Source organism: Giraffa tippelskirchi, chromosome 3, assembly GCF_054371585.1.
Source record: "Giraffa tippelskirchi isolate mGirTip1 chromosome 3, T2T-mGirTip1v1.2.pri, whole genome shotgun sequence".
In the NCBI taxonomy this organism is placed as follows: Eukaryota; Metazoa; Chordata; class Mammalia; order Artiodactyla; family Giraffidae; genus Giraffa; species Giraffa tippelskirchi.
This window is the reverse complement of record NC_137277.1, coordinates 84,662,295-84,686,395: the sequence shown is the minus strand read 5'-3', so window position 1 is coordinate 84,686,395 and position 24,101 is coordinate 84,662,295. Positions and strand designations below refer to the sequence as shown.

The 24,101-nt window shown below is 46.5% G+C and overlaps 1 protein-coding gene across 3 annotated transcripts in view; it reads left to right on the top strand.

Moving 5' to 3' along the window:
- SP9 (Sp9 transcription factor) overlaps positions 1-24,101 on the top strand; it is a 57,924-nt gene extending 33,823 nt beyond the window's left edge. The window contains exons 2-4 of one of the 3 annotated variants that reach the window (XR_014080664.1): positions 2,683-3,189; positions 4,741-4,813; positions 8,248-8,700. Coding sequence is in view for 2 of the 3 variants with exons in the window: in XM_081584611.1 (XP_081440737.1) it covers positions 20,683-20,703; positions 21,692-23,116 (1,446 nt within the window). In the remaining variant the exon portion in view is untranslated. Of the gene's footprint in view, positions 1-2,682; positions 3,190-4,740; positions 4,814-8,247; positions 8,701-20,542; positions 20,704-21,691 lie in introns of those variants that run through there. The other 2 variants (XM_081584612.1, XM_081584611.1) reach the window with 2 other exon arrangements.

Below are 24,101 nucleotides of genomic sequence, written 5' to 3'. Positions count from 1 at the left end.
TTGGTCAGGAAGATCCCCTGGAGAAGGGCATGGCCACCCACTTCAGTATTCTTGCCAGACAGAGGAGCCTGGTGGGCTACAGTCTATAGGGTCACAAACAGTTGGACACAACTGAAGTGACTTAGCACACATGTGAAAGAGATGATTCCAAACATTACATTTTATTTCCTATAAATATTATTTTCTCATCTACTGGTAATCTCATTTCAGCATTCCTGATTGCTGTTATATGTGTTTGTTCTTTGAATGCTCCTTTGAAAAGGTTTTAACCTCTTACTGTTTCATTAATTGTTAATGAGTTAAATAAGATCTTTGACCTGTACATTTTTTAATTATCTGAAAAATCATGATTTTGCTTTATTATTAAGTATATTTTATTAATAGCATATATAAATTATTATAATGTTCATTATTACTGTATTTATCATGTTTGAGAGGATTTGGAGAACACTTCAAACTGGCCTTTGGAACAAGGTATATTTTTTTTATATGGGTGAGAATTTTTTATTCCACTTCATGAGTACAGACTTTAAGAAATAAAATAACAAGGCTATTTTTTAAGGTATAAAATAACAATCTACACATGTATAAAGTATATAGCAGGTATCTTTGAGTCTCTAAAGCTCTAGAGAAATAGTGGCATAAAATGTATAATCAAATAATCCATCAGAGGAATGCCCCATGTTCTAATGCCTAACAGTAGTCATGGAGTGAATATCAAATGATGTTTGGCTCTCAAGGGCATCACTTCATGAAGAGACAGTTTCACTGTGAGTTACATGGACTGGGGCCTTTGAATAGATTGATACAGATACACCTATAGGGAGAGTGGAATATTTGAAAAGAAGGATGTGGGCTCACATTTTATTAATGCCTATTGCTCCTTTGCATTTTTGGGTTGAGGTCTGCAAACTTCCCTCTCAAACAGATGGATATATTTCTCGTCATTCTGATGAGGTTATAAAGGCAATCAATTCATTGCTTGCAAACCTCGCTTGTTTGATCTTAAGTTCCTGGGATAAGAGATAAAAAAACAAAATAAAACAACTCTGGTTTCCTTAGTAAAAGATCTCTTCCCATCTCTATCCTGAAACTAGCGTTAGTTTTATTAAACAGCTGATGAAGGAATAGAGCACACAGAAAATCTTTGTTTACAGCTCAAAACAGAGTAGACCTTCTGGATCCTATTTCACTGCCCCCAACTTTGACCACGATCACTTCTTTTAATTGAAGTCTTGTTGATTTAATTTTTTTTTACCTTGTTTAATTTTCCTGAACTTTTTATTTTATACTGGGATATAGCTGATTAACAATGTTGTGGTAGTTTCAGGTGAACAGCGGAGGGACTCAGCCATACATGTCCTTGTTTCCATTCTCTCCCAAACCCCTCTCCCATCCAGGTGAAACAGAGTGCATTTTTGCTAAGTCCTGGCTTTGAATCAAATTCTCTATGACAAATCTGGCTGGCCACCCATTTTATAAATAAAGTTTTGTTGGCACACAGCCACATTCATTCACTTACATATAGAGTTGGGAGTTATAACAGAGACGAATGACCCACAGGCCTAAAATATTTACTATCTGGCCTTTTGTAGAAAATGTTGACACTTGTTTTGCAATATGACACAAAGCTGCTTTCTCATATTAACCGTAGATGAAAATTCTACTACATTTTAAATTTGAGATGGTTAGGCTTTTCTCTCCTCCAAATGGATGTACAATACCATTTGCAGGGAAAGAGGGAGCTTCTTCATTTGGGAAGACTAAATAGCATAGTGTTAAGTATCTCCCACTGGCCTTGAAGTCAGAGTGCCCTAGGTTTGAATCCACACTCTGTTTACAGCCGAGAGAGCTTGATTAGGGTGTTAAACCATCCTAACCTTTAAATTTCCTAAGCCCCAGTTACCTCATCCACAAAATAGGGATAATGATATGGTAGGTGTAAGAATTAAATGAGCTATACAATACGGTGGCTCAGTGACAAAGAGCAGGACAATGCAGTGCCAATGCAGGACACACAGGAGATGCAGGTTCAGTTCAATCTCTGGTTCAGAAAGATCTGTTGGAGGAACAAGTGGCAATACATTGCAATATTCTTGCCTGGGAAATCCAATGGATAGAAGAGCCTGGTGGGCTATAGTCCATGGGGTCGAAAAGAGTTGGAGATAACTCAACGACTGATATGTAAAGAGCTTAATAACCAGGACATAGAAATCCATGCTGTTATTGGACCTGGGCAAACTCTAGAAAGCACAGAAAAATTAGATCTATGCCTGCTTTTGTAACCTTTTAAATAAAGTTCAGTATCTGTTGCCAACTTACCCACTATTCCAGTGAAATTCTCTTCTTCCTACTCAAGAGGTAAATCACTTTGGTTAGTTGGGGACACTCCAAGAGCAAATCTCGCTAAGGTATCCCTAGCAAAATCTCATCCTTATTACGGTAGACCGATTTAAAAAAAAAAAGTCCCCAATTATTCCCTTCTAGGTCTCCATACCTCTTATGATGTGACTTATGATGTAGAGGTGGAATCTGTTTTCCCTGGCTCTGAATTCCTACTGGCCTTGTTACTTGCTTAACCAGTAGAATACAGCAGAAGTGAATGTGCCAGCTCCAAGCGAAGGCCTGCAAGAAGACTTACATGCTTCTGCTTGCTCTTTTGAAACCCTGCCTTCACCCCAGTGACAAGCATGGGATCCTGCTGAAGGACGAGAGTGCCAAGATGAGCAATCTCATCCATGAACATCTGGCTTCAATCAGCTACCAGGTGACCGACGGCCAGCTGATCACAGACTCCAGTGATTCCAGCTGAGATCAACCAAGACCAGCTCAGATCAGCAGAGTTACCTAACCAGTTTATAGATTCATGAGCAAAAATACACATTTATTGTATGCCAAGATAAATTAATGTCTGATCATTTCTATCACTGTAATCTTGGCTACCAAATGATTGTTCTCTGCTGTTATTTGCTAGGGGAGTGCTGAGCATACATTTCTCACACATAAAACTAGAGCGATAATCTGACAATGTGGACCTAATTCAGCCCTGCTGTATCAGGATGCTGCTGAAATGACTGATCCACAGGCATACTCAAGGAGAGAATTTCCTGTGAAAAACTTGAACAGAATTCACACCTTTCGGCTAAAAAGATCCAGTAACAGAATTTTGAGAACTTTTAAAGAAAAGAGGTAGGTAGTCATTCTATTTTCAAGACCAGTTCTTACAATAGGGACCATTAGAAACAAAATGTTTGCATGACAAAGGACTTCTGAGTCCCCTCTGGTTGGCCTCCGGTTTAGAAATAGTAGTTAAGGAAACAAAACTGAGTACTGCTAGAAAATGCACTGTTCCTTGGGACTCTAACAAGAAGTGACATGATTATATTATGGCATGCTTTTCTCAAGGAAGTTACAAAGGAAAAAACATTCTTTCTGGGTCTCTGGTGTTCCCTTGTGATTTTGAGCTTGACTATGCCTTTGCCTTTCCCCTGTACTGACACTCTGCCACACTGTGTCATTTTAAGCCGGTCATTTAATATGTACTAGGAAGTTGTTGGATAGGTTTTCATGTCTCTTCTATCCCATGTCAGTTGCAGATACAATTTTTTACTTACCAATTTTTGTTCTCAGTCATCAAACATTTATTTCATATCTATGATGTTCTAGGCATTTTACCAGTCACTGGAGGTACAGCAGTGAATAATGAGACATAGCCTTTGCCCTCACTTGAATAATGATAACAAAAATGACAGCAAGCATATCATTAACAATAACTGATACCATGCTACATTATAGGTTCTGAAACACTTTCATAGGCATTTTTTATATTTGACCTTCACTGTGGTGCTCTCGAATGGTTAGGACAAGATACCATCATCTGCATTCTACATATGAAGAAACTGAGACCCCATAACATTAAGTAACTTGGCCAAGCCTATAAGAAACTCATATTACCACTTAGGATTTAGAAATTTCAACCTCAATTATTAAAAATATATATATATTATGAAATGTTTCAAACTTACTAAAAATAGTAGGATGATAAATCCCATATATCTAAAACCCCAAATTCAAAATTATCAATATTTTGATCATATTTCCTTCATCTTTTCCCCTTTTTTCTTTGCAAAACTATTTCAAGAACATCCCAGAGATCATGTTTTTCATCTCTTTATACTCAACACAAATCATTAAAAAGTAAAGCATTATGTTAACATAACCATAAAGCCATTTCACACTTAAAATATCAATAATAATTACTTTGTCTTATTTAGATACAAATTTGATGTTTGGGCTTTCCAGGTAGCTCAGCTGGTAAAGAATCTGCCTGCAATGCAGGAGACCCTGGTTCAATTCCTTGGTCAGGAAGATCCACTAGAGAAGGGATAGTCTACCCACTCCAGTATTCTTGGGCTTCCCTGGTGGCTCATCTGGTAAAGAATCTGCCTGCAATTAGGGAGACCTGGGTTCAATCCCTGGGTTGGGAAGATACCCTGGAGAAGGGAACAGCCACCCACTCCAGTATTCTGGCCTGGAATACTTGATGTTTACTTGAGACAGAATGAAATTTCAAAATTATTTTGCCATTCAGCCATATACTGACTAGCCCAAGTTAGTGCAAATTGCCTCACCACAACAGTTTGTTGGTTTCTAGACCACTCCTCTTTGTGCAAAGCACATACTTTGTGGTGGAGAATACTATTTGCCCTCCAATGTCTCACCTCTCCCTTTTCCTTGTAGGTTTCTTAACCTAGAAACATGGTCATGAGGAAGACTATATTTCCCAACATTCCTTGCAGCTGGATCTGGCCATGTGAGTAAATTCTACTACATGAGATGTATAGTGTTAAATTAAGCTCCTGGGTAATGCTCTTAAGGGGAAAGACTGTTTTCCTTTTCCTTTCCTTCTTTCTGCTGACTAGAAGGTAGAATCAGTAGTCATCCTGACCTATATGCGTGCATGCTACGTTGTTTCAGTCATGTCCAACTCTTTGCGACCCCAAGGACTGTAGTCCGCCTGGATCCCCTATCCATGGGATTTCCCAGGCAAGAATACTGGAGCGGGTTGCCATTTCCTCCTTTAGGGGATTCTCGACCCAGGGACTGAATCTGTGTCTCCTGCATTGACAGGCGGGTTCTTTACCACTAGTGCCACCTGGGAAACCCATAAGACCTCTATGCCTGTGTCCTTAGTAAAATAGGTGAGGCATGAAGAGAGACATCAAATCCCTGATGATCATGGTGCTGCCATATGGGTTTAGAAGTAACCTTCTATTCTGTTAACTTCAAGCCAATGTTATTTATCTTGGTTTCTGATTTTTTTGACACATGTAGCGAGATGAATCCTATCTTCTATACATTTTTGTGTACTTTTCCCCATCCCTCAGTTATGATGGAACTAGCACACAGAAAGATGGGTTAGCTCTGAGTTCATGCCTCCAGATCTAATTTAACTATTAACTGAGATGTATTCCATTCGACTCGGTGTTTTAAAATGACAAAGTGTTGATTTTCAAAATGTTGCTTTGAATCTGCCCTTGTAATATAATCCACATCTTTTTTGTCTTCTCAATTGAAAGATCACCCAAACAAACACACCAATTGGTTCTCTAAAAAGGTATTTTGTTCATAACATTTGCAGAAAGCATTCAGGGAAGAATGAAAAAGGCCTGAACTACATATGTGTAACAACCATTAGATAGTGAAATCAAGCCCAGCTTTGTGACCTGTCTCAGATCTCCGAAAATGCATCATTCATTTCAAGGCTGGTCTGGGTGAGCTACAATGAGCTGTCACAATTGATATAGACATTATCAGAAGATCACAGTGTCTGTACAGAAGTCCAACTATTATCTACATTTAAAAGATTTCTTCTGTAATTTTACAGTTGATAAATCAACTCCTGATGACACAGTGAAATAGGACCAGGATACTAAAGCATTTAAACATGGGTTTTTAATTTGTTAACCAAACATAAAGACATTTCCTCAGTCTCTTTTAATATTAAAAAGGAAGACTTATAGTGACAAAGAAAAGTATCGAAGTTTCTTTCAAAGGTGCAGGCTGATTTAGAATATTCGAAAGCTTTGCATTTTGTAATCAAACAGAAGCTAATAAAAAGGAATGCACAACTGAGAGACTGAGCATTATATTTTTCTACTATCAATAATTCTCTATTAAAGCTGTCAATTACAGTTTCCTTTAAAGAGATGCAAGTGACCAAGTTATCAGATGAATATTTTTATTACAGTGTTTCAAGCCAAAAGAGAAACTGGTAGTTACTGAAATTCTGCACTTACTGTTGTTCATCTGCTGATGAGTTTCATGTGAGAGCAAAATGTTAATCAAAACACTGTAAACTTTACACTTGCAAGAAATTAGTGAAAAATAATTCTTGATAAAGAAGCATACGGAATATGTAAATTCCTGCTTTACATCTCAGACTGACTTTACTATTTTTTTAATGAATCACACAAAATATTAATACTTCTTTCTTACTTCTATGAATTCCAAACTGGGTGTTCATGTTTGGTGGGCAGTTGCAGAAGAAAAAATTTAATTTTCAACTGCCAGACAGTGAAAGATAGCTCTCAGGTATCTGTCAACTCTTTGCACTCCATTAGAAAGTTCCCTTTCCATGTATATACATATATTCTTAGAGATAGTATTTTCCAAAAGGGACTAAAACAGTATCTCATACCCTGAGTGCTCTTTTTACAGTGTGATCTTAACACTCCTCCCATGGACAGCTGGAGTTTATGTCCTTGTCCCTCAAACCTGAGCAAATATTTGTGACTGTCCCAATCAAGAGATCACAAAAATACTGTGCTGTTTCATGGCTCTAGGCATTCACATATGTGCTGTGAGGAAGTCCAAACCAGTCTGCAAACATGCAGAGACCACATGGAGAGACCGTGTATAGATGTCCTGTGACTGCATGCTCAGTCACTTCAGTTGTGTCTGACTCTTTGCGACCCTAGGGACTGTAGCCCACCAGGTTCTTCTGTGCATGGGATTCTCCAGACAAGAATACTAGAGTGGGTTGCCATGCTCTCCTCCAGGGAATCTTCCTGACCCAGGAATCAAACCTGCATCTCTTGTGTCTCTTGCTTTGGCAAGTGGGTTCTTTACCACTAGTGCCACCTAGGAAGCCTAGCCAGCATCTAATGCCAGATAGTGAATGAATGAGTGAATGAAGACTTATCCAGACGATTCTAGTCTCTGATAGCTGAGTCACCACCACCACACCCACCTTTGAGTCTTCCTAGCTGAGGCTTCAAATACAGTGGAGCAGAAACAAACCATCCATACCCTCTGTACTCAACCTGAATTCCTGACTGGCTGGAAGGGGCACAAATGAGATGATGACCAAAAGGTACAAACTTCCAAGTCATAGGATGAATAAGGTCTGGAGGTCTAATGATTACAGCACAGTGACTATAGTTAGTCATACTGTATTGTGTACTTGAAAGTTGTTAAAAAGTAGATCTCAAATGTTGGTGTCTCTACCACGACCAGCAATACAAAAAAAAAAAAAAAAGCAGGGGCAGAAGAGGGGTGGGGGACACTTCCCTGGTGGTCCAGTGGTTAAGAATCCATCTACTAAGGCAGGAGACACGAGTGTGATCCCTGGTCCAGGAACATCCCACATGCCTCGAGGCAACAAAGCCTGTGCACCACGACTACTGAGCCCTGTGCCGCAGCTACTGACATTTTCATGTGTCCTAGAGCCCCTGCTCTGCAATAAGACAGTAGCCCCTCACTCACCACAACTAGAGAAAGCCCACTTGTAGCAACAAAGACTCAGCCCAGCCAAAAATAAAATAATAATAATAATAATACCAATTTTTTAAAATGTAATTATGTGAGGTTAACCTTACTGTGGTAACATTTCAAAGTATATATTGTATCACACCAACATGTTGTATACTTACATTTACAAGATGTTATGTGTCAATTATATCTCAAAAAAGCTGGGAGGAAAAAGAAGCAATAGATCTCTTTAGTGATTCAAGTAGTTAAGAAAGATCCCTAGCTGATATTGCTGTTTCTTTTTTTTTTTTTTCCTATTTTGACCTAGAGAGAAATATGCATATGTTTGCAAAATTTTTTGTGGTTGTTCAGGATAAATTTATTATGGAGTAATTGTATTTTCTACAAATAGAAGCGATATTCTCGCTTTCTCTGTTTAGTTCTTACCCTCGTTCAAAATGTAATTCTTCAAGTCAAAATATTTTCCCTCAATAGGTTAATCTAAAATAAAATGGAGGGACTGAAACCTTCATTTTGTTGAGCCCTTATGTTGCTGAGGAGGACTTCCTGGCCTGGGAGACTCTTGAGAGGAGGCATCTTATCAACAGGAGCAGAACTGCCCAGCACTTCTTTCTCTGCCTTTTGGTTTCCTCACACAGTATCCTGAGGTCTTGAAACCAAGCTTCCTTCTACTCAAGAGAAAGAATTTGGATATTTGTAATTTACAAAGTCAGTTTGTCAAGAAGAGGAATCTAGAGTTGTGTGCATTAGAAACATTATTGTGACAGAAATTTTATTCAGAAGCAAATGAATGAATATTCTTACAAGTGTTTAGAGTCTCTTTACTCCAAAAAACCCTAATGTACAGCTTTTTTTCCTTCTCTACTTCACCTCCTTGAAATGCTAACACATATTTTATTAAATCTATAAAACAATGCTATGTGCATCACCTTCTCTCTTATTTCTTTATCTCACTAACATCCTTGTTCACTTTGGGCAATTGCTCACCTACAAAGATGTTTCCAGGGCTTCTCTGGTGGCTTGGTTGGTAAAGAATCCACCTGCAGTGTGGGAGACCTGGGTTTGTTCTCTGGGTTGAGAAGATCCCCTGGAGAAGAAAATGGCAACTCAATCCAGTAGTCTTGCCTGGAAAAATCCCATGGACACAGGAGCCTGGCAGACTGCAGTCCATTCGGTTGCTAAGAGTTGGTCATGACTGAGTGGTTAAGCACAAGGTGTTTCCAGAAAGATTCTAGAGTAGACTATCGGCTCATCTACTTGCTTTTTTTTACCTCACGCTAAGGCTCAAGGGGCCGATCTAAAGTCCTTGAACCATCCTCCCTCTTTTTTTAAAATTAAATAAACAAAGTTTTTATGTTTGTTTTAGTGTTTCTTCTTACCCAGAAGCTCCACTGGCAGGTTGAGGCCTTTGTATGGTATCCAGTGATAGATGTTGAATTCCATCCTTACTGGTATTTGCTCCTTGGAGGTGAAAAAATAAATGTTTTATAAAGCTCAAATTGGCCTTATCAAACAAAACATCTCCTGGATCAGTGAATGACTGCTGACAGCAGGAGACAGCAGTACTGGCCTCTCCAATAGAAGTCACTGCAGTTAATGGAGGCTATTATGGGAAAATTCTGGCAAGAAGTTTTTTCTTTTTTCTCTTTCTCCAGACGGCTAAAAAATTTTTCAAGAAAAAAATGTATTCAGTTGCTAGGGTAACTGTGGTTTCAAAACTACCATAACAAAAGCCAAATATCACATATCAAACTACCAAATTGTTAATTTGACTAGTATTTTAAAATAACTACTTAAAAGAGATGTTTTCTCCTTATCTAGCTATGGAGAACAGAGGAAAGGGGGAAGTAGGAGTTAAATAAGGAGGAGAAGAGAGAAAAGGAAACTGGTAGATTCATTTAAGAAATGTTTTTGCTTTGCTAAATATTTGTTGGAAATAAAAATCCCTTCACCACGTTACAGATACATTGACACGAAGGAATTATGTAGCCGGATTCAAACCAGAAGGAGGACTCTGGGTTATCCTGTTTTCAATTTCTCTTCCCACATTCAAATCCTGCCTGGGTTTTTAAGTGAACTCTTTTCTGTGGGTACTTAGCAGAGGAACTAGTCACTTAGGCGAGTCAGGCACCTTCTGAAATCTTTTTGTGCTTTTCCTGTGTCTTGCTTTTCATCACTTGATTTAAAGAGAATATGATAAAGCCATTAAGCACTTGGACTCTGGAGTCAGATGTGGCTAGGTCCTTCTCTACCTCTTACTAAATTCCTTTGACCTCTATGAGTCTGTTTCTTCATTTATAAAAATGATATCAGGACAAATGACTAGGTTACTTCAATACATAAATTGCAAGAAAAGAAAAAGAGAGAGAGGGATCTGTGATTAAAAGTGACATTAGAGACTAAATGTGTTGATATTGCTTAGATCTGATTTGGGGGGAAAAGCAATTGTAAAAAATCATTTATGAGATAATTGGAGAGACTTGAACACTGATTAGATGTTTGATAATATTAAGGAATTATTTCAAAAGTGTTTAGTATGATTATAACATGATATAGTAGTTTGGGTTTTTTCAAGGGTTTTTGCCTTTTGATATTTTGATAAGTAGTGGAATATTTACAAATAAAATGATACGATGTCTGAAATTTGCTTTAAAATAAGGGAGGAAGAAATGGATGGGATAGGGATTAAACAAGTTTGGCTAGGAGCTGACAATTATTGATGCTGTGTGATCAACATAGAGGGGATCATTATAATATACTCTCTTCTTCTAAATATATATATTTGGGATTTTTCATAATAATAGTTTAAAAAGAGATCAATAATACTCATGATACTCACCTGATAAAATTATCCTGTGGATTAAATTAGATGCTATGTGTAAAGCACTTGACAGAGTGCCTGGCATGTAATAAATGCTCAATAAATGTTAGCTATTACTGTTAGACAACATCTCCCGTCCCCCATGTGCAGACTTGTGAAAGTCAAACCATGAGATGTGGTGCTGACTGAAGCAGCTAACCTCACTCCTTCCCAAACAGGCAGCTGCTGGCTGTCCTTGCGCTCATCCTCCTCCAGTCCGATTCTGTACTAGGCCCTGTGGTTTCCATATGCACCAAAATTCTATATTAGAGTAGCTGTTGATTTTACCTTTAGTTTCACAGGACGTTTTAGCTGGGAATTTCAGTGGCAAACGGAAGGCAGCTATTAATAAGTACTGAGCATTTGCTAGGAATTTCCCTACACAGTTTTATTTATCCCAACAATCCTTTCAAGTCGAAATTATTAGCTTCATTTTAGAGAATAGGAAACTGAGAAGCTTCCTGGCCCACTCAAGGTCACAGCATTAAGTGGTGGACCTTAACTTGCACCCAGCTCCTGAGAGTCCCAAAGGGCTTGTCCCCATCCAGAAACCCTGGATATCAGTCCCCTTGCCTTTCTTTCTTTGCTTGTCCTAGCTTAAAAACAGCCACAATATAGAAAAAGTTAAGTTGTCTCCAATCAAAGGAGTCTGATATTATGTGTCCTGTGGACTGACTGGCAGGCTGGTTTGCAGCAGGGCAGTGAAAGATCTGCACAGCTGATAAGGAGAGTCAAAGGTTTGGTGGGAGCTTGAGGCTGGCAGACAGGCTCCTCAGGAAGAAGTATTAGAAAGAAAAAGGACTTTAGGATTGCCCTGACATTTGTGTTTAATTTTCCTCTTGTTCTAAATGCTATTCAACTTTTATGGGAAGGAGAAAGCTAGAAAGAGATACCTTATACAAGAGCTGTTCAGTTTCAAAAATTAAAACCAGCCAGCTACCATTCAGAACCATGGGCCCCCATTCAAGCCCCAGCTGTCATTTAGTTCCGTGGTTGCGCAGACACCCTAAACTTGCAAATCATCAGTTGACTTTAGAATCCAGTTTATTGAAAGCGGGGCAAGTCCGTCCAAGGCGAGTATCTCATTACAACCGAAGTTATTGGTTGTTTATATCGAACATTCCCGGGAATGCAGAGGAGAAAAAGGAACCAAGAGTAACAAACTCTAGCGACCAAGTGCCCAAGGAGAGAGCGTTAGTGCCTCAAACTGGAGGCGCAACCTCTTAGGCCCCACTCTAGTGCGACGCCAGAGATTGGGTTCTCGCCAAAGCCGCCGGGATGAGTCCCAGCTAATTAACCCTTTCCCTGCCGAGCCCAGAGGCCCTCGCTCTTAAGGCCATTCCAGCAGCCAAGTTGCTTTAGGAGTCGGACATCACCTCTCGCCAGGGCGGACCGCCCACCTCCCCATGCCTGCCCACTCCCTGCGGCGAGTCCCAGTAGCTCTACCTAGCGTTGGGCTAAGGTCTTCTTAATTAGGAAACAATAGCTGTTTAGGAAGAAGCGCAAATACCCCCAGAGCTCTGTGCGCTCCTGCTTGGCGTTCTCGAGAGTTCCCGCGGGGCAAGGAGCTCGGCGGCTCAGAGCTGTGAGAGAGGAAGAGACCCTGACCGCTGGCGGAGTCCCGGGCTTCGGGAATACAGCCCCACCCTCCTTCCCGGGCCCCGCCCTCAGTCTTCCTGTCTGACGGGGACCTGCGGGTGGGGGATCACCCTCTTCACAGCTGCAAATTTGGAGCGGAGGGGCCCAGAAGCCTCGGGGAGACGGCGCGGAACGCGGGCTTTAGCCGCTCGGATGTCAGGAAGGCCCCCAGTCCAGGCTTAGGCCCCCGCGCCCGACGCGTGGTGTCACAGCCAAGTCCTTTTCTTCCTCGAAGGGAGCCGGCCCTGGATCCCTCAGAGGGTGGAGATTCCTCACGTTCCCTCCTCTCGCTCCCCCGGGTGGGATGTGGGATTAGGCTGGAGTGAATATTCCGTGTGCTCTATAATTACGCACACACTGAAATCTTCACCGTTGACTTAAGTTACTTGGCGCTGCGAGGGCTAGGGCCCCGCGTATTGATTAAACGCAGCCTCTATTTACCTAAACAATAAATGTAGAGATTAGCAACGTTCACTTGATCACAGCGATGGGGTTGACAATTAAGGGGCAATGCATCCCAGATGTAACCGAGCCTGTGGAGGCGAGGGGGCGGGCTGCAGGCTTCTCGGAGGCGGGCGCTCGCGGGCAGCGGCGGTGAAGGTGCGGTGCGGAACGCCGAGCCTGGGGCGGCGCGGGGAACACGGCAGGAGGCGGGCCGGAGGCTCCGCCACAGGGAGGCCTAGGGCCACCCGGCCGGGGAGCCCCGCCGCTGGCTTTGGGGGACCCGAACACCCCCGCTCCCAGTGTGGCATCTGGAGCGCGGAGTCTCTCTCCCCGCAGCTATGTCACCTGCCTCAAGGCCGTCTCGCCCGCTGCTGCCTGGCAGGGAAGGAGGATCGCCGCCGCTGGCGCGTGCCCGAGTGAGTGTGCCAGTGTCATCAACGTGCAATTCCGCCTGTGGCCGCGGGGGAGGGGAAGGGGAAGGAGGAGACGCACGTGTCTATCGTGTGCGGAGCCTCCCCTGCCCCTCCGAGTACCCGGCTCTGGATACTTCAAGAGGCGAGGCAGGATAGAAGTGGCAGGTGTGACCAGAGAGGGCTCTAGATTGGCTGAAATTCAGAAAGCATGAAAGTGTCGGCCCAGGACAGGCCGGTTCTGGCAGATGTCACAGGAGTGCCTGGATGCTTGGTGAGACTCTTAACCGACCTTCTTTCTCAGTCTCTCACTTAACTATAGAGCCCTGGGAAGTCCTAGGGGCGGAGGGGGGCGGGGAGTGGAAGACAACAACTCAGGGAAGAACTCAGAAGAGTAAGGATAATAAAGAACAGATGAGGGCAGTTGGGGGGAGAGGGGCGCGTGTGTGAGGTCATGAGCCATCTAGAGGAGTTTCCCTATTCTGGGCTCCCATCGCAGGTTGGCTGCAAAAGACACAGGTGGCAGCTCTCCCGGTGCATATAGTTTCTCTGTTTTTTCCCTCTTCCCTCTGTGCTCCATTATCAACCCGTAAGGCTTCCCATTCCACATATAGACACAGACAAAAGGATTTGTCCCAAACACCCATGGACAAGCCAGGAAGGAGCCCTTTCCCGCCAAACCACTAAGGCCGGGAAATAAACGGCGCCTGCCCAGGCTCTGGGAGCGGGAGCCCTCAAGAAGACTTGAGTGGTAAGAGCATTTAGGGGATTGGAAAAAGGGAAGGAGAAAGAAAGGGAGGAGAAAGATGGGAAAGAGAAGAGAAAGGGGGAGGGGACCTACAGGGGCAGAGTTGAAAGTGGAGTTCGATTACGATCGCCCCTTCAGCCCCCAGGGTCTTTCCGCCGGCTGCCTCTCCCCCCATTTCAGAGCCGAGGGCGGACTGGGGGAGGGGAGATAAGACAAAGGGAATTCTCCTGTAGAAAGTGTGAAGTGCGTCTGTCCTCTCCTTGCAGGCTCTGGAAAAAACTGGCAGGAATTTCCTTGTCGTGAGAAGACGGACGAGTGTCTGCAGCACAGGAGACAACTACAAACAGACTTTGGGGCGGGAAAGAGGGCGGGAGGAGGGAGCTGGCAGGGGCCAGCTTTGATCGCCTCGGCTCTGTTGTATGTTTGTCTTCTCCAGTTTAGATTAGCTGAAATAGTCAGCTCTAGCGAAGAGTTCTGTTCCGAGGAGTTCCCCCTCCTTCCCCACGCCCCTCCCCAATGTCTTCTGCACGCGGGGAGCTGGGTCGCGCGGCTCTTCCCGGAGTCGCGCCTGAAACTTCAAGGGCTAATGGTTCTGTGTTCTGCCGTAATTAGGAGGCCACACAGCTCTCCAACACGCCGTTAAAACAAATCTATAAGTCATCCTACCCCTCTCCGGGACAGACCCGGGGAAAGGCGGCAGCTGGGACCCCTCCCGGCTGCGTGTTCCGCGGGGGGAGTGGCGTCGCTGTGAATCCCGGCCTCGGTCTTTCTAAGAAAGAAGAGAAAAGGGGCCAAGAATGGGCACCTCTCCATCCACCAAACGAGCCAGGCGAGCCTGTGTCTTTGCTTGAAAAGTTTTCAGAATAAATCTCTCTGGTGGTTCTAAGCAGTGATGAAGAGAGGCTCGGCCTGGGTCTTCTCCAGAACAGTGAGATAATGGGAAGTATATGGAGTCGCCCTCCCCCCATCTCTTTTCTTTTCCCCACTCCGTATAAATCAGCCATATAAATCGTTTGCATTGTTTAAGGTACATTGATCAATCTAATGGCTTGTAATGGGCTCCTAATTGCCGCTTGCAGAGTTCTGCAGGCTCCTGTTTGAACGGGAAAGGTTCTTGATTCCAGCAGAAGACACCTTAATCTTCAGACTGGTTGATTACAGACCCAGGAAAAGCACTAGGATGACCAGGCCACAGCAGGCTCAGAGCCTCAGGGGAGAGGAAAGGGGACTTACTAGGGATGTTTGCTACCCTTTTTGTTCTTTTTTCAAATTTCACTAATGAGCAAAGCCCAGATTGTGATTTACTGATTAGTTAGACAGGATGATTTTGCTTTTATCAGACAAGAAGTCTTCCTTATTTGCATTCCTTGTGTCTGTATATAATACAGCAAAGAAGTTCCTTGGCCAAACTGCTCTCAGTCATACTTCTTTTTATTTACTTATTTCTAATAGGGCAATATTAGGAATTGTGATAGGAAATCATACAGCTAGGGTGGGGGTGGGGTGGAGGGGTGGGTGGTAGGGATAGGGAACACTGTTAGAAGAAAAGCCAAACTTTCTCCAATATGGAAGAAAAGTCAAACTTTCTCCAACAGGCATATTAGATATACCTAAAGCCCTGTTTCACAACTTGCAATTGTGCCTCCTCTAAACCCTGGATGGAGGAAGGAGTGTTGGAAGTCTCCTCAAAGGCTGCCTATGAAAGTGTAAAACTGCGGAAACTAATATGCTGGCAAGGAGAAGCTGATGAAGGACCAGAATTCCCTGGCCTTTGGGTTTTTTAAAAAATATTAACTTAGGGTCTATGTGAAAAGATTGCTTTAGTGTCTCCAAAGATGGTTCCATCAGAGTTGGCTGAGACAACAAATGTGTTCCATTTTGGTAGAAATGCCCTAAAAAAGAAGGATGCCAACACTAAATGGCACATTTGCTTAGGTCTAAGACCCCTCTGTGGTAGGTGGTGAGGGAGGGGGGGGAAGGTAAAACCCCAAGGCGAATAGGCCCCCCATAGTTTCCAAGTAAGGCAGTAAACAAACCTATGATGTTTGTCAAATAATCTTCCAATAATTGCAGTCATTAAAATCATCACACAGTCTACAGACACCTTCCTTCCTTTGACACACCAGAGTCTTTCATTTAATTGTTCATGCATTTTTGGCTCAGATAAACAGATCAAGGCAGGCTTAACATATATGGCCCAGATACATCTAGCAGCAGAAAATAAGTTGTATGGCAAAGGTGTGGAGTGTCCTTAGTAGACTAAGGGTTTTCAGTTTCTCCAGTAGACCTTAGAGACAAAAAGCATTTGCATCTCCTCCCGTCTCTAAAGAGCAGTAACACTTCTGAGGTAGAGAAAAGTTGAAAGTTCCAGTGGCCTCTTGAGCCTTTCTGCCTCTTTTATTTGCAAGGGTTGGGATGGAATGAGGGGGTTATAGAACAAATATTAAGTGAAAATGGAAGTTGTGGTAGAGATTCTCAATTTTCAATTAATTTTCTCCATCCAGTTATCTCAAGGCTGGTGCTTTTAAAAATATAGATATGTGTTCATGATAAAAGATTCCCTTCTAATTAAAAGCTGCATTTAATTGTCACCCACTACTGACAAACTCCAACTGAGGAAAAGCTTCATTGGACTCAACAACCCTACCTCTGTACTGGCTTCTTCAGCCCCTGTTCATAGCAGGTGACTGTGGTACACAAGGGCAGCTTTCCCTGTGTGTGTGGGGGGGTTTTTGTTTGTTTTGTTTTTAACTCGTTACTAATGTATCTCCCCAACTCCCACACCGTGCTGACCTGATAATCACTGCTGTAGTGTAGATCATGCAAATGAAAAGCATAATTAATTGCGCAAATTATTCAGAAAGGGAGCCTGGTGGCTAAGCAAATAAATAAAGGCATTCGAGAGGAGGACAGGTCAGATAAATGCTTTTTTTAGGGCTCCTCTCCTGGCCCTCTCCTCGCCCCTGGGCATCCTGGTCCGGGTGGCCGAGGCTTTGACAGCAGCTAGCAGAGCCCGGGCGAGAACCTTCGGTTCCTCCTCCCTCGATGCCTCCGCTCCCGCCCACATCCTCAAGTCTCCCCAACTCCACCTCACCTCACCCCACCCCACCCCCGTGCCATATATCCGCAGCTCAACTCTGCGACTGGCCAAAGCTCTTGCGAGACTGGGCAGCCACCTAATATTTCGAGTTATTCAGAAGGTAACTAGTCCTCTCCCGTCTCCCGTTGCATCAGGGAGAAGCATCTTTTTTTTCCACCCCCTGTGGCGTAGCAGCTCCAATCCTTCGGATCCGCGCTAATGACGGAATTGTTTCCCCGGCTTTGCCTCCTCAACGCAGCAACTTGAGCAGTTGCTCAGATCGAAGCTCTCGGGAGAGGCAAGATGGGGGAAACAATATTTGTTCAAAGGAAGTAAACTCTTCGCTTTAATTACCCTATTCTTCATTAGGATTCCTGTTGAAATTTTATTTTGCAAAAAAACATTATGTTGATTTAACCGTAGTGTATTTACAATGTAAATATATTCCAAGACGAAAACGTCACGGATCAATTGTAAAGGACCCGGATACATAATTTTAAAAAATCAGTTTCAGTGTATATGAGGTTCTCACCCCACTTTCGCTGCTCAGTCAGATTTGTTTATGCAGAATCGACATTTAATAGTGCTAATTGCACTCCAGTTAAATTGCCCTGATTGCAGAAAGGGAAGCAATTTTCGTGCTCTCTGTCTGGGTTTGGAAGAAATTGTTTTATATTCACCTCTTTATAAAGAAGTGGAGATAAGGCACCGGGGCCTTTGCACAAATTGCACTTAGGGGCTGACTGGCAGCATTCAGGCGCTATAATAGAGCATTATTTGGCCGTTTTGAATAATGTAAAGCGTTTGCTGAAAGCTATTCTCCTGAAAATTGCTTTAACTTTTAAAAGGGTGATGATTCACTCCAAACCAGGCCTTTGTTACATTGTCATTATTTCCCCAAATGTTTTAACAGTCAGCTCAACACTTCAGCATAACACATTGATCTTTGTTTAAAAACTAGATTTTTTAGAGGAAGAAAAAAATCTGTCACATGGAAAAAAAAAAAACAAAACCAAAACTGGACTTCTGAAAGATTTCCTTGGGTACCCCACCTTAAAGTTGAAGTGCCCAGGGCGTCTGCCTGCGATCATCTGGAAGATTTTCTAACTTTTATTGTGATCCGGTGATGTGTATCTAAAGAAATATCCGAGTGCCCAAGTAGAGTCTGACAGCTAGAACTACGCTGAAAACGGAGGGAGGGGGAGGGGAGGAGAAGGGAGGAAGAGGAAGAGGAGAAGAGGAAGGCAACCCGGGCGCCGGGAGCTTGAGGTGCCAGCGTGAATTGTTTTAAATGGTTGACTTGAAAATGTCACCAGTGCTAAGTGGCTTTTTGGATTGTCTTATTACTTTGTCAGGTTTCCTTAAAGAGAGGGTGTGTTGGGGTGGGGGAGGCGGTGGCTGAGGGGAACCTCCGCGCTTCTCCTCCCGGGGCTGCAATGGGTGAGTCGGCAACGCCTCGCTGCCACTTAACAATCCCTCTATTAGTAAATCGACGCGAAGACTCTACGGGAAGCCGAACACCAGTCTGCCCTCCCAGGGCTGAAGTCACCTGTTGGGAAGGGCTCCCGGGTCCCCCTGCCGGGCTTTCTGGTTCTTCCAGGCTTCTAGGATGCCGCCTCACCCCTCTACGCCGAGTCCCCGGGGCTTTTCACACTCCCCTTTCCCCCTCTCCCCCGCCAATTTCTACCACAATCCCCAGGACACAAAGCTTCATTAGAGCCGCGCGGGTCTTCTCACTCTCTCCCCCTTCTCTCCTCTTTCTCTGTCGTACTTTCCTGGGCCTTTTCGCCATCTTAGACCAAAGTGGGGGGGCGGGGGGCGGGCAGCATTTGAGCCAAGATATTCTAACGAAAAGCCAAAAAAGCAACCCATATAGTCTTCTCCACCTACGGAGTGCACCAGGATGCACGCAGGCTCCATCTCAGGGCCAAGAGATGAGCCACGGTGGTCGCACTTTTGGGGTCAAGAGGTACTGTATGCTCCCCCTCCGCAACAACTCGTCTTTTGCACCCAAGCTGTTGAGGTTCGTGGTTTAAAATGTCTTTTAGAGCAGGATGTGGGTTTGCAGCGGGAAATGTGGTACATTAAAACCAGTACCCACGTCTGTCCAGGGCACTGATATTTCTGATTCAAAAGCTGCTCTTGGCTACCCTGAAGAAAAAGAAGAGGAGACCCAGAAAGAAGAAAAACACCTCAGCGTGTACTGAGGGGCTCCAGGACCGTAGTTAGTTGTCTGTCCGAGGACGTGTCTTCTCACACGACAGGATCCGAAGAGGACTTTAAGATGCTTCCAGCTTGCAAAATGTGGAGGCGCCCACGTGTGGCCTCGTCCCTGGTACTCACGGACAGAGGTCCGGAGGAGAAGCTCCCTGAGCACGTCCAGGGAAGCAGGGAGCTAGGGGCGAGCCCACCCCTCAACCCGGCGTCCTTGCCCTTCAGAGGAGCCGCTAGGCCCAGGCAGCCTGGAGTGTGAGTGGGTTGGAGCTGGGGCAAGAAACTCGATTCCGGGCTGAAACGTGACATGCAAATCTTCACCGGGTGAAACAAACAGCAGAGCAAGCTGCAGCTTCAGCGGGGGTGGCGGTGGGGGCGGACGCGGCTCGCGCCGATCTCTGTTTCCAAAGTCGTTGCATTGTGAAAATAAGCGGCTTCGTGCAGCGTGTTGTATGGGCTGATGTCTCCCACCCCCACGCCAGCCCCCAGCGAAACCCGGCAGATAATCAGCACGTCCCACTGTTTAGTCATATTTGACAACTGGGTTAACCTGGTATCTAAGGCGCTGGCAAACGGTACAAAGGGTGCCCTCAATTACCACTTAAAGCTTCGGGTGTGAGTGGCACTTGTATTACCCACTGGGTCAGAGGCCAGAGCGACAATTAGGAAGTCACATAGACCGCTAGGGGAAATGGCGGGATGAGGCAAGCTCCAGGCCCTCCCAACAAGTCTGTGGGTGTAGACCTGGACGAAGAGCCCTATTTCTCTCCTTTCGGAGGAGCTGTCCCTTCACCCCTTCTCCTCAATGTGACTCAGAGTAAAACTGAATCCAGTGGGACTCTGGAACCAGGTAGACAAGTGACAATGATACAATCGCGAGCGAGAATGATGGATTCCAGCTGAAGGTGTGCTCCGCAGGCGAGAGCCTGGATACACAAAGTGAGCGTTGACATTTTCATCTCAACTTGGGCTTTGCTCGTGTGGCCTCCGCCTCGGCGCCCCCTCCCCTCCTGTCTCCTTTCCCACAAGTGGAGAGTCGAGGACTGTCAGTCCTAACTTGCATCATCTCAGGGAGGTCGCGGGGGGGCGGGGAGGGCGGTTGGGAAGCTTGTGACTCGGTCTCAACGATACTTAAACCTGGCTTGGTGTGTGTAAATTTTTAATTGCGCTGTAATTTCTTCAGTCCCTAGCCGGCGACCGCCCCCGCCCCCCACCCAGCTAGCCGCAGTGACTGGCACGCGCCGGGAGCCCGGGCTTGGGCCCCTCGGCGCGTCTGATTGGCTGCTGGGCAGCTCCCGTCTGCTCTGCCTGCGCCCTCATTGGGTAAGAAGCGCAGCCAGCGGCACTTCAAAGCGGGTGCTCCTCGCACTTAGGCTGAGTTTAGCCGGCGGGAGCCCGGAGTCCGCTCGGCGCGAGCGCGGGGACGCGGGAGCCGCGCGGAACCGGAATAGTTTTTCCGAGCAGCCGCCAGGCTCAGCCTCGCTCCAGGCCCCGCCACGCCACCCAGGGACCTGCTATGGCCACGTCTATACTTGGGGTAAGTCGAAAGTACGGTATTTGCTTGTTTTAACAAGAGTAATTTTTCGTTATGGCTTCTCCAGGTCGGCGGCTCTGGAGAAACTGTTGCTGCCCGACTGCAGCCTCAGCTTCTTAGAGCACTTGCCACATTTCTGGGATTGATTCTTTCCAAATTATTGGAACCCAGGAGGTGCCTTTGAAAGACAAGGACTTGTTAAGCAAGTCCTTTCAATATTCGGTTTTTGAGGTTTCTTTTCTTCCCCGCGTGATTTATATCCCATCCCCCCTTGCTTAGGGGATTGTTGCAATTACGCGACAGCGGTGTTTTCAGAAACCAGTCTTAATCGTTTTGCAGACCATGTAGTCACGTTAACATTTACACTTCTGCGGCTCCCTAGTTCATCTATGACTGAAATCCATCGCGGGGTCGCTTCTGCTCGGATTCTTGTCTTCGTGTGTGTGTGTGTGTATGTAAACATTTAAAACGTTTTCTATTAAAAAGAATCAAGTTGTAGCCACCCTTGGGAGGAGTGCCCCAAATTTCCCCACCCCGGGTCGCTGTTTCGGCCGCCTCTGCCCTCACCTGGTGTTTGTTGACGATGTGTTTACCTCAGCGCTTCATCCCGAAGGGCGACTCGGGGGCTTCTTTGAGAGGAGCGGGCTTACGGCGAGCGGAAGGCGAGCGGCTTGAGTCTGGTTTGGGGCAGGATATGCAGCTACTGAGGCGGGGAGAACCGACACATCTTTGATTTGTAGCCCCACCGACGAACAACTTTACAGCTCCGGGACCCTCTCTCTTGGGATCGCCTCTGCCCCGCGCGGGGCGCGGCGCGGCGCATCCTCCGCGAGCGCACCAGGAGGAGGCGCGAGTTGGGGGGCCAAGACCCCCCCGCCCCGCCCGGGACCAGCGGCTGGGGAACGGGGCTGCTCACGGGTGCACTTTGTCTTCCTCCCACTTGTTCCTGCCCTCCTCCTCCTTGCTCCCTTCCCCACCCCACCCACTCTAGGAAGAGCCGCGCTTCGGAACGACCCCGTTGGCCATGCTGGCGGCGACCTGTAACAAGATCGGCAACACGAGCCCGCTGACGACGCTGCCGGAGTCGAGCGCCTTCGCCAAGGGCGGCTTCCATCCCTGGAAGCGCTCTTCGTCCAGCTGCAACCTCGGGTCCAGCCTCTCGGGCTTCGCAGTGGCCACCGGCGGCCGCGGCTCGGGCGGCCTGGCGGGAGGCTCGGGCGCAACCAACAGCGCCTTCTGCTTGGCCTCCACGTCCCCTACGTCGTCCGCTTTCAGCAGCGACTACGGCGGCCTCTTTTCCAACTCGGCGGCGGCCGCGGCGGCAGCGGCCGGGGTGTCCCCGCAGGAGGCGGGCGGCCAATCGGCCTTCATCTCGAAGGTGCACACGACGGCGGCCGACGGTCTGTACCCGCGCGTGGGCATGGCGCACCCGTACGAGTCGTGGTACAAGTCAGGCTTCCACTCCACGCTGGCGGCGGGCGAGGTGACCAACGGCGCTGCGTCGTCGTGGTGGGACGTGCACAGCAGCCCGGGCTCGTGGCTGGAGGTGCAGAACCCCGCTGGGGGGCTCCAGAGCTCGCTGCACTCGGGCGCCCCCCAAGCCTCGCTGCACTCGCAGCTCGGCACCTACAACCCCGACTTCAGCTCGCTCACGCACTCGGCCTTCAGCTCCACGGGCCTCGGCTCCTCGGCCGCTGCCGCCTCGCACTTGCTCTCCACCAGCCAGCACCTGCTGGCTCAGGACGGCTTCAAGCCGGTGCTGCCCTCCTACTCGGACTCCAGCGCCGCAGTGGCGGCCGCCGCAGCCAGCGCCATGATCTCGGGCGCCGCGGCCGCCGCCGCCGGGGGGAGCTCGGCGCGCTCTGCCCGCCGATACTCCGGCCGCGCCACCTGCGACTGCCCCAACTGCCAGGAGGCGGAGCGGCTGGGCCCGGCCGGGGCGAGCCTGCGGCGCAAGGGCCTGCACAGCTGCCACATCCCGGGCTGCGGCAAAGTGTATGGCAAGACGTCGCACCTGAAGGCGCACCTGCGCTGGCACACGGGAGAGCGTCCCTTCGTGTGCAACTGGCTCTTCTGCGGCAAGCGCTTCACGCGCTCGGACGAGCTGCAGCGGCACCTGCGGACTCACACGGGCGAGAAGCGCTTCGCCTGTCCAGTGTGCAACAAGCGCTTCATGCGCAGCGACCACCTGAGCAAACACATTAAGACGCACAACGGGGGCGGCGGGGGCAAAAAGGGCAGCGACAGTGACACGGACGCCAGCAACCTGGAGACGCCCCGATCCGAGTCCCCTGACCTCATCCTGCACGACTCCGGCGTCAGTGCGGCCCGGGCGGCTGCGGCTGCGGCGGCTGCGGCTGCGGCGGCAGCCTCTGCCGGAGGCAAGGAAGCCGCGTCTGGCCCCAACGACTCTTAGAGATCCGGAGAGAGGCGCGAGGAAGCGAGCGAGCGAGTAGACAACGAAAGCGAGCGAGAGGTTCGGAGGGCAAACGACCGGGGGATGGACGGGCGGGGGCTCCAGGGCCGCCCCCGGGCCGGCGCGAGGTGGTGCGGCATCCGACTCGCGGGCCGCCGCTCGCCGGCCAAGCCAGGAGCTCCCCTCTGCTGCCCGAGCCCAGACGAGAATCGAACGCGTGTTCCAGGAACAAAAACGAACCAACTTGCGACACAAACACTTTAAAAAACTGCACACACAGACACATACACGCCAGAGACCTACAACCACAAGCACGCACACTCTAGCGTGCGCGCACATACTAACACACCACTCGCATAAACTTCTCGAGCGAAGAGCAATACATAGAAACGTTCCCTCCTCCCCCCACCGCCCACCCCTTTCCTCCACCCTTCTCTTTCCTTTTCTCCAAAAACAAGTCACCACCCTGCAAAGGACTGTCAGAACATTTGAGAACAAACGGGACCTATAAAAACAGACCCTTTGCGTGGATTATATTATATATAAAATGCTCCAAGTCCTGCTTGATATCTACTTACAGTGAAACTTTTTTTTTCCTATAAAAGGAAGCATCAAAAAAGGCTGAAGGTGAGAAATTAAACTGGAAGTCTAGTGACAGTTTCTCTGTATTTCATAACATCTGTATAAATAGGGTTCAAAAGATTGTGTTCTCTTTTATTTTCTTGTAAGTGTTCATTCGAATAGAGTTTTGTTTTGTTTTGTTTTTTTGGTGAATTCCTGAAATTCAGGGAGTTTTTTTTTTAATTTTCTGATGCACTTTGTGAAAGTCAGTATATATGTAAAAGATATTTAAAATGTTGAGTTATCATTTCACTCACAAACACGTAAGTTAAAGGTCATCTAAAGAAATTAAATGCGTTTATCTGTATGAAGAAAATCTTGACACCATATTTTCATTTTGGTATTATTAAAGGACTCTGAACAA